Source organism: Chaetura pelagica, unplaced genomic scaffold (assembly GCF_000747805.2).
Source record: "Chaetura pelagica isolate M959 unplaced genomic scaffold, ChaPel_1.0 scaffold213, whole genome shotgun sequence".
Classification (NCBI taxonomy): Eukaryota; Metazoa; Chordata; class Aves; order Apodiformes; family Apodidae; genus Chaetura; species Chaetura pelagica.
In genome coordinates this window covers 959,053-968,684 of record NW_009952597.1, presented here as the reverse complement: position 1 = coordinate 968,684, position 9,632 = coordinate 959,053, and the positions used below count along the sequence as shown (strand labels likewise).

The 9,632-nt window shown below is 55.2% G+C and overlaps 2 protein-coding genes across 2 annotated transcripts in view; one reads left to right on the top strand and one right to left on the bottom strand.

Moving 5' to 3' along the window:
- RADIL (Ras association and DIL domains) overlaps window positions 1-3,185 on the top strand; it is a 20,913-nt gene extending 17,728 nt beyond the window's left edge. The window contains exons 11-14 of the mRNA XM_009993717.1: window positions 218-605; window positions 890-1,029; window positions 2,423-2,562; window positions 3,080-3,185. Coding sequence (XP_009992019.1) covers window positions 218-605; window positions 890-1,029; window positions 2,423-2,562; window positions 3,080-3,185 — 774 coding nt within the window. The remainder of the gene's footprint in view (window positions 1-217; window positions 606-889; window positions 1,030-2,422; window positions 2,563-3,079) is intronic.
- A 2,835-nt stretch (window positions 3,186-6,020) lies between these two features.
- AP5Z1 (adaptor-related protein complex 5, zeta 1 subunit) overlaps window positions 6,021-9,632 on the bottom strand; it is a 9,291-nt gene continuing 5,679 nt past the window's right edge. Inside the window, exons 9-15 of the mRNA XM_009993684.1 lie at window positions 9,165-9,307; window positions 8,200-8,349; window positions 7,868-7,979; window positions 7,443-7,540; window positions 7,074-7,206; window positions 6,680-6,894; window positions 6,021-6,355 (exon numbers count right to left, since the gene is read on the bottom strand). Of these exons, the coding sequence (XP_009991986.1) occupies window positions 6,085-6,355; window positions 6,680-6,894; window positions 7,074-7,206; window positions 7,443-7,540; window positions 7,868-7,979; window positions 8,200-8,349; window positions 9,165-9,307 (1,122 nt within the window). The 3' untranslated portion in view covers window positions 6,021-6,084. The remainder of the gene's footprint in view (window positions 6,356-6,679; window positions 6,895-7,073; window positions 7,207-7,442; window positions 7,541-7,867; window positions 7,980-8,199; window positions 8,350-9,164; window positions 9,308-9,632) is intronic.

The following is a 9,632-nucleotide window of genomic DNA, read 5'->3' as shown; positions in this document are numbered from 1 at the left end:
GCGGGCTATACCAAACCCCAGCACACCCCTGCCTACAAAACTGGGGTGTAGGAGCTGTGCTGGGAAGCCAGGATAAGCCCTGGAGATGTCCCATTTGCTAAGGCTTTGGCTGGAGCCAACAGCAACCTGCCTGCAAAGCAAAGAGGGGCTGGGGGGCAGGTAAGGGCGTGAAAAGCACATGCAGGGGGTCCCACGGAGCATTTTTCTCCTTCTTAAGAAAGAGGCATGCACGACACCAGATGTCCTGGAGGTGAGTGAGAGCCCAGTGAGAACCTGCACCATCACCCAGGAGGACTACTGCGCCCTGGGGGGCTGTGCTGAGCCCCAGGGGAGCCCCCCACTCCTCCTGGCCACCAATGGCTGCCCCTGCGAGCACCCCGCCGGAGAGCCACAGCTCCAGGAGAAGCTCAAGCAGCTGCAGCTGGGCAGGGGTCTGGCCCCCAAGGCTGGAATGGCCCCTCCAGCCTCCTCCTGCCTGCTGACACCTCCCACCACCCCCCTGCCCTTTGACTCTGGGAGCCCAGAGTCCCCACAGGGCACCAGCAAGGGGCTGCAGGACCCCCGGAGGAATGGGATGAACAGCACCAAAGGCAGCACCCCTGAAGGTATGGAAGGCTGGGGCTGCCCTACTTTGGGGGTGCAGGATTGGGGCATGAGGATGTTTGCTGCAGTTCTCCTGTGCAGCCCTCCTCCTAACACATGGTTCAAGCACTTGTCAGTGCTTGGTCAAGGCAGGTGAAAGCAAATTAAGCATCTCATCCAGCTCCTGCCCTGGGAGAGAAGCCCTGAGGTCGGCTTCCATGGGGCTTTGGGGGGAAGGTCTCTGGGGGAGGTTGTGAGGCTGGGTTTGGGCGATACCAGAGCTGTAAGCAGGTCTCTCTGCTGCCAGGGTGCTCACCAACTCCCTACGACTACCCCACGCCAGAGTCTTCCAGCCGCAGCTCTGCCACTGATGATTTCTGCTACGTCTTCGTGGTGGAGCTGGAGAGAGGACCCATTGGGCTGGGGATGGGGCTGATCGACGGCGTGGTGAGTTCTCACTGGTGGCAGGACAGGACTGATGCCCCTCCAGATAGCTGGAGTGGGACACGTGGGACATGTTTTACACCTCAAGAAAAGCCAGCAAAGCAGCTACTGGTTTCCTGCAGGAGCTAGTCTGCTACTCCTGGGGAAAATGAGGCACCGAGTGATCTTTCAGGAGGAGCAGAGCTCTGCTCCTGGCTTGCTGTGCATGCAAAGTCCATCACAGCTGTCCTGCAGCTGGAGAGAGCAAATAGGCTCAGCGCTCCTGTGGAAGGGAAATGACTCAGCTGAGGTCTTTCCTCCACCCTTCAGTGGGTGGTAAGGGAAGTGGAGGGGAGCAGGGAGGCTCCTGGGGTGTCAGCACAGCTCTGCCAGTGACAGCACTCGCTAAAGGTGGTGTTGCCATCTGGCTTTGTGCGTGGATCATCTCACTAAGTGGCCTTTCACAACAGTGCGTTAGTCAGTAGGAGACAGGACATCACAGAGCCCTTGGGACAGCTGTGAGCAAAGAGCTCCCATCCCAAGTTGGATACAGGTTAATGATGCTTTGCTCTTAATTCAAGTGAACAAGAAAAGATTGCCCTCCCCTGGCCTGTGTATCAATTGATACAAAACTGCAGGTTTGCATTTCTGTCCTGGTACTGTTAGCGACACTGTCCCCATCCATCATGTCCCCCCACCCCTGTGCCTCCCAATGTGCCATCAGTCACCCTGCCTGGGGAGCTCAGCCCTTTGGTGTCCCCTCCCTGCCCTGGCTGGTCACTCACCACCTGTCCCTGCCACAGCACACGTCCCTCTGCTCCCCGGGGATCTACATCCGCACGCTGATCGAGGACAGCCCCGCGGCCACGGACGGGAGAGCAAATAGGCTCAGCGCTCCTGTGGAAGGGAAATGACTCAGCTGAGGTCTTTCCTCCACCCTTCAGTGGGTGGTAAGGGAAGTGGAGGGGAGCAGGGAGGCTCCTGGGGTGTCAGCACAGCTCTGCCAGTGACAGCACTCGCTAAAGGTGGTGTTGCCATCTGGCTTTGTGCGTGGATCATCTCACTAAGTGGCCTTTCACAACAGTGCGTTAGTCAGTAGGAGACAGGACATCACAGAGCCCTTGGGACAGCTGTGAGCAAAGAGCTCCCATCCCAAGTTGGATACAGGTTAATGATGCTTTGCTCTTAATTCAAGTGAACAAGAAAAGATTGCCCTCCCCTGGCCTGTGTATCAATTGATACAAAACTGCAGGTTTGCATTTCTGTCCTGGTACTGTTAGCGACACTGTCCCCATCCATCATGTCCCCCCACCCCTGTGCCTCCCAATGTGCCATCAGTCACCCTGCCTGGGGAGCTCAGCCCTTTGGTGTCCCCTCCCTGCCCTGGCTGGTCACTCACCACCTGTCCCTGCCACAGCACACGTCCCTCTGCTCCCCGGGGATCTACATCCGCACGCTGATCGAGGACAGCCCCGCGGCCACGGATGGCCGGCTCTCCATCGGGGACCGCATCCTGGCTGTCAACGGCACCAGCCTCATCGGGGCAGACTACCAAAGGTGAGTGGCACCAGGCTGGAGGGCCTGTCCTGCTATTGGTGCTGTGGGATTTACTGCTCAGGTCCAGGTCTGCAGCTGTTTGGGCAGCCAAGAGGTGCGCAGGGTCTCCCAGTGCCTGGCGCTATGGTTCTGGTCAGCAAGCAAGAGGAGCTGCAGGACAGGAAAGCTGCAGAGAGAGGAATGACCTGTACAGGACACTGGAAAGGGGGGAAAGTAGCTGGATGGAGGGGCTTGGAAAAGGGTCAAGGAACAGAAGCTGGAGGGCATATTTGGGAAACAACTGAGAGCTACAGAGGTGGATCTCAGCAATGCAGAGCTCCTCCCACCCACCCCACCCCAGGTTGCCTCTCAAAGGCAGTGGGATGGGGCAGTTGCAGGCATAGAGTGGAGGGTGCAGGTGTTTTGCAAATCGGTGGTGGTGGGGGAGAAGAGGCAGTGTTTTGCAAATGTCCATGACCTGGCAGGCTCCTGGGGGGCTTCCAGAACTCACCCCTCTCCCTGTTGCTGCTCCCTGCAGTGCAGTGGATCTCATCCGCTCCGGAGGGAAGAAGCTGCGGTTTCTGGTTGCCAAGTCGGATATGGAAATAGCCAAAAAAATCAGTTCCAGCTCCTCTTCCTCCTAGTCCTTGTGGTACGAGGGTCCTTCTGCAGCAGCTTATGGATGCAGCTCTGGGTGAGGCTGCCCACGGGAAGGCTGGAGTGCAAGAGGAGGACCAGGACTCTACAACTGTCCTCGATTTGCTTTTTGATGCCTTGCTGCCCCTGCGCTGCAGTGGATGACAGGACGTCCAAGGGTGGTGCATGCTTCTCCCACTGCCCTGGCTGGGAGCATCATTCCTGACCCCTTCCCCAGCCTCATCTTGTACCCTGCTCCACCCTTTTAAAGAGCTTTCCTGTTTCTTTGTCCCCTCTGGCAGGGGGCAGGAAGGGGGTGCTCCCCCCTTGGGGACTGTAGGCAGGCTCCTCTGTTCCTCTAGGCTGGCAGCCCTGTGAGACCTTTCACGTTGGCAGGCAGAGGGCTTGAAACACCTCTGGGACTTAAAGATTGGTATGTGGGGCAGGCCTGGGCTTTGCTGTTGGCTGTGGCCACCTGAGATGCTGGCATGTCATGCTGGAAACAAGTTCCCAGCCCTGGGGGAGGAGAGGCAAAGGCAGCATAAGCACCCAGGAGCGGGATTGCAAGCACGATGCCCTGCTAGGAGTTAAGTTCCCTGGTGCCAGACCCTAAGACAGGTGCCTTTCTGCTGCTAGGCTACCACCACACTGCCCCCAGCCCAGCTTTGGGGTGGGAAGCAGCTCCAGCAAAGGGCTGACACCACCAGCAGTTCCCTGTAAGTCCCGGGGGGAGCACCTTGAAGAAAAGGACTCTCACCCTTGCTCATGCAGCAGATTTACTGCCCAGCTCTGGCAAGATCATCCTGGCAGAAGATCCCCAGGGCTGACCCAGCAGCACGGGGCATTTACCAGGAGGAGAATTTGACGTTGCCCTCTCCCAGGGGCTACAGCCAGGTCAATGCTTCTGTGCCTCCCCTGGTCCCTGCAAGCTGGGAACAGTGGGTCTGTGCTACCCAGGATCTGAGCGGGCTGGGCAGTGTGGGGTGCCAGGCTGGAGGTGTGGCTGACACCAGGCACAGAGGACACCTTGGCACCGTGTCCTGGTCCTCTCCCTCCAGCTCTGCCAGGCCATTGCAAGGCCACCTCGTTGCCTGCCCAGCTCAGAGCACCTCACAAGTCGTGTTGCTGACACGCCCGCGGGCCACGACAGGCAGCAGAGCCTCCCTTTGGGGGGGTGTCAGTCTTGAATGTCCCAGAAACAGCCCTGCTCTGCTGCCGGCAGCACCGGTGCCAGCAGCGATGCGGTGGCAGCTCCACCGTGCGGCTGGCTGTCCCCTGCACACCCCTGCTTGCCAGGTCCGCCCTCTGCTTTTAGACATTAACGGGATAAACCCGACCTGATTTCCACTTATAGACAGATACTGAGACCTAGTTTAGCTGAACTCTATTACAAGAGCCTGCTACAAAGGCCTGCATCACAGCCTGCACTGAAACCAGCACGGGCAGCAGATCACACACTCACATGGCATCTCACAACAACAGTGCCCTGAAGACTGCAGTGCTAAAAAAGGGACATTTAACAGGGTTGGCCTTAAACCTCAAGATACTTCACTGCTGCCGTTTTGGTTTCTGTGCTCAGTCTTGCACTTTGCAGGAGAGAGATGTCAGTAACCCCTGCAGGGGAGACACTTCACTACTGATTTCAGAGCAGCCTGGCCTGCCTTTTCCAGGGCAGGATGGGCACAGCCCCTTCACCCAGACACTAGTGCCTTGCTTCTCTGCTAGGCCATGCTTATGCCAACGGCCTGGGGTGCTGCCTGAGCAGGGATTGGGAACAATGCATCATCCCTCCTGCCCTGACTCAGCTGCACCAGGCAGGCAAGCAAAGGCTCAGGGCCCCACAGGGCTCCTGGTGATTCACCCCACTTTGAATCAAGTAGGTTTGTTGGCCTGTCATCCTCCACAGAGCTCAGCAGGTTTGTAGGGTGGGAAATGGGCTGTCTAGAGCCCCCAGGCATAGTGCAGGCACTCCTTACTCCCCTCTGCCTGGCAGTCAGGGCTCCGGGGGGGCTTGGTTTGCACTAGACAGTATCAGGGCTGCACCTTGGCAAGTTCCAATAGTACCCACACAACCCTCTGCTCCCCACTGGCACCCCTGGAGGTGGGAAACAGCCCCAGAGCTGTGTGCTGCTCCCAGTGCAGTCAGGTATTGACAGACTGTAAATGAACCCAGCTACTTACTAGTGTGCATGAGGGCTTGTGCTCCTCCTGGGAGGAGCAGTGGGATGTATTTACTTCCTCCATTTGTTAATACTGTACAGCTCAAATGTGTATAAACTCCTCATGCAGACACAGAACTCAGCATGGCGCCTGTTTGACACGGGGCTGATGTATGTTAAGAAATGCTCTTGTTGTCAACAATAAACTGGATCAATAAATCTCTCTAAGCTCCTGTCTGGTAGCTGTCTCTTGGATCTCAACATGTTCACTCTGATGGTAAGACAGAAGAGCAGCAAGGGCTCACAGCAGACTTCATGGACTCACTTCTGCTTTCTCCACCTTGCCTGGCTGATCTGCTGGGAGCAGAGAGGCAAGAGAAGCAGCACGTGTCTAGTCAGGGTGTAGGGAGGGAGAAGTACTTCTCCAAAGAGGCATGGTGTGTGCTGGCAGTTTTAATGCATGCACTCCCCCTCCTGCCACATTCACACTAATCCACTGAGATTTTCAATCCATACAGGCCAGGGAGAGATAAGTATAGGACGCAGAAAAGCAACAGTCTCCAGGAGACATAAATGCAAACAGCCTCAGACCAGAAGAGCAGACCCAGCTCTACTTATTCTTATTTTCTGTTTCATTCACAATCATTTGTTCCTCATTTCCAGTTCAGAGCAGGGCCTCAAGCCTGGAGTGTCAGCAGTGTCCCATGAGTGACAACAAGGGTTGAAGCCTCTTGGAAACACAAGGCCCTCAGCCTGGCATGAAGCCAGGAGCTGGCTCTAGGAGACGGGTGACCATCCTCAGGGCAAAAGGCAGGGTTTCATTCACCTCTCTCTGAAACCGTGTGCTGGCCACGTCTACAGGCGGCGTGAACACAAACTGAGCCACACTTGGCATTTTCAGTAGGTTCATGAGCTCAGTTGCCCGGATAAGGATCTCCTTAAGGTCTTCCTCACAGTAAACAGAGGTGATAGCAGGACTCTGCACAAATGTCCTCATCTTGGACAGGAACATGGACACTCTGCAGGAGAGGAGGACATAGACATCAGCTGGCAGGACATTTGCACCTAGTAAGGTCACTACTTAAGACTGTGCACTTCAAAAGACTGTTGCAGCTGAACATCAGCTGCTGCCCACCCCCTCCTCTTGATGCACAGACTGTAGGTCAGCAGATGAATCCCACTTCCCCAAATGAAGCTCCTCCAGAGCCTGCTTCCCTTGTACTATACCTCAGTTTCAGGTTCCATCAGTTGTCAAGCTTGATTATTTAAAACTAGCCAACATCTGTGTTGGGACCCATCCGATCTGCACAGCTCAGCCCTTTGCCCTTCCCTGCCCTCCTCACCTGGGGATCAAGTCCTGGCTGCGAGCTGCCAACTTGGTCAAGGTGACCATAAGGACACTGATGGCCCGGGGGGGGTAGCGGGGGGTGCTGGCCAGTGGTCTGAGCTGGGTGATTTCAAATAACACGGCCTCCAGGGTCTCAAAGAACCGGCTGATCTGCTCCACAGTGCAGCGCTTGTCATAGGACACTGACATGTACTCTCCAATAGCCCAGACCTGAAATGGGGGCACACAGGCTCAGGGCAAGCAGAAGGAAAGGGGGTTGGATCATTTTTAGGGAATGACAAATCAGATTAGCTAATGCTAGGACAGAGGAGAGGAGGAAAGGGAAGGCGACCAACAGATGGCACTGAAGTTGGAGGAACCTGTGGCAAAAGCAGGCAGGCCCTGCTTACCATGTGGGTGAAGATGACTTCCTTGTTCTGGACATTGCTGACTGTTCCTGAGAACTCCAGAATCTCTGTGGACTGTTCCACGATGAGGGCAGGGTGCAGCTTGCAAAGCACCACCAGCTGTGAGCTCAGCACCCTGGAGCAGAGAGATGGGCAGAGCTCAGACCATGGGGAAAGTGGTCATCACCAAATGGAGGAGGTGCTGGCAGCACCCAGCAGAGCTCAAAGTGCTGTTCCCATTCTGCACCCTCCAAAGATGTGTCACAGCAGGAACTGGGCTATTACTGAGAAGGTTCCTGGGCTGCCCTGGTATTCTAGGCTGCAGCCAGTGGAAGGGCTGGCAGCTTGGCTGGAGTCCCTGTCCCATCTCACCTGTACACTTCATCTTTAAATGCTGGAATGTCATAGAGATGGTCACTCCTCTGCAGCAGCAGCACCACCAGCTGGTTTATCAGTGGTCCATCTGCAAACTGAGGAGCAGCCTTTGCTTCAGTAACACCAGTGACTTCCAGCAGCCAAACCCCAAACTAACTAGAAACAGCCTTATCTGTCAGGGGACAGCAGTGCACAGAGCAGGTATCAGGCTGAAGCCTGACACTGCACCATGGAGCTTTTATGTTTCTTCAGATGAAGTAGCCAGGTCAGTGCTGGTTCATGCCAGACCATCCCACCCTCCCCTCATCCACCCCTCTGTTGAAACTGCAGTGTCATAACACTTTTACTGTTACAACAAGTCTTGCTGTAACAAGAGATTCCCACAGCATTACTAGGAGCCAAACTCCCCCATGAGGGCCTACCTCTGCCACCACCTTGAAAAAGAGCTCCATTAAGACAGGCACAGTCTCTGCACACTGCACCACCCTTGGGCTGCTGGCCAGGGATCCCAGCAGCTGCCGAAGTGGAATCAGCCTGTGGGCAACAGAAAAGTTACTGCTGAAGGCTTGTTCCCAACTGCTCTCCTGGCTGCCCTTCTCTATCCCCCCAAGGCCTCTGGGTGCTTGGCAAAGCTAACACAGGGAAGATCAAACTCACCTCACCCCAGCTGAGAGCAGCTATGCCTTTCCCAGCAATCCCAGTGCTGCCTCCCAGAGCTGGATGGCTGAACCAAAGCCCTGTGGCAGTTTCCTACCTCTCTGGGGCATCCTCAGGAGTGGATTTGGTGCGGAGAAGATACTGGAACATGTTCTTGTAGAGGGGATGGTGAAAGGCTTCCAGGCAGGTGGCTGGCTCCCTGGCTGGGTCACAGGAAGCCTTCTCAGAGGTAGGAGGAGCAGATGACCTAGAAGGCACACACAGAACATGCTGCATTATGAGAATGAGACAGGATGTATCTGGAATCCTGATCAATGGAATAACTTCCCACTGAAACAGGGACAGCAAGTTGGTCTAATCCAGGCTCTCTGAAAGCCAACCAGGATGACAGAAATTATAATCTCAGACCCTTCAGGCTTGGGCAGTAGTTCCAGAATTGCTTCTGTATCACTCCTAAGAAAGGGAAAAATAGAGCTCCGTACCCCTCAGCCAGTGAAGCCCACCAACACCTTGTCTCTAGGATGAGTCCGTTTTCTAAGCACTCCAGAAAGAGCTGCTGATGTCAGGGAAGATGAAGAAGATCAGAGGTACAGCTGTGAGAGCCAGTTCCAGTCCTATCCCATCTTCCTGGAGACTCTCAGTTCCTCATGACCTGAGGAAGGAACCTCTGTATGCCTCCAGGAGAGCAAAGCCAGAAAAGAGGAGTAAGAGCAGGGAGGGGAGACCAGGCAGCCCACACCTCCATGTTGAGGTGGTGGCTCATGACCACTCCAGGCTGTGGCAACAATTTGTAGCTGGATTTGGAGAGAGGAATGACAAGAGCTCCCTGAGCCCCAAAGACAGTGCTGTACTGAGGTGTTAAGAGCTTCCCATGCACAGCACGTTACCAGGAAAAACAGGTTGACATCTGTGCAGTTTTGTGCTAACCTGCCTGTAGCAGATGCCTCTCACCCTGTGATAGCAGCAGCCAGAGGGCAGCTGAAGCTCAGGGAAGCATGTACGAGGCTGTGGTCAATGTCAAGAGCCTGATGAGCAAGTGAGAGGAAGGAGGGGCAGTGTTACCTCAGCTGGGTGTCCAGAGCTGCAGTTAAACAGGGCAGGTCTAGCAGCAAATGGAAGATCTCAACAGCTGTGCTTGCATCCAGTAGAAACGGGAGAAGGTCCACAAACTCAGAGATAAGGGGTGGGCTGTTCCATGCCAGGAACTGCAAGGAACAAGCAAACTCCTGCACTATTCCTGCTACTCCAGCACACACCCAGATGATTCTCACACTGTGACCCAAAAAGGAAAGGGAAAAGAAAAACACTTCTGAAAAGCAAAAACAGAGAAGTCTCAGGGTTTGGTGAAAACCTGGGAGGCTGCTGGCAGCTGTTTCAGTGGCTGGCAAGATGCAATTTACTAAAGTTTTCCAAAAGCAAAGTCCTGTGTCCAGTGTTCACTGCTTCCCACCCCACTGGCAGCAATAGCAATGCAGACTCTCCACTGGCAGTGCTAACCACACCCCGAAAGCTCTTCCCTCTTCCAACACA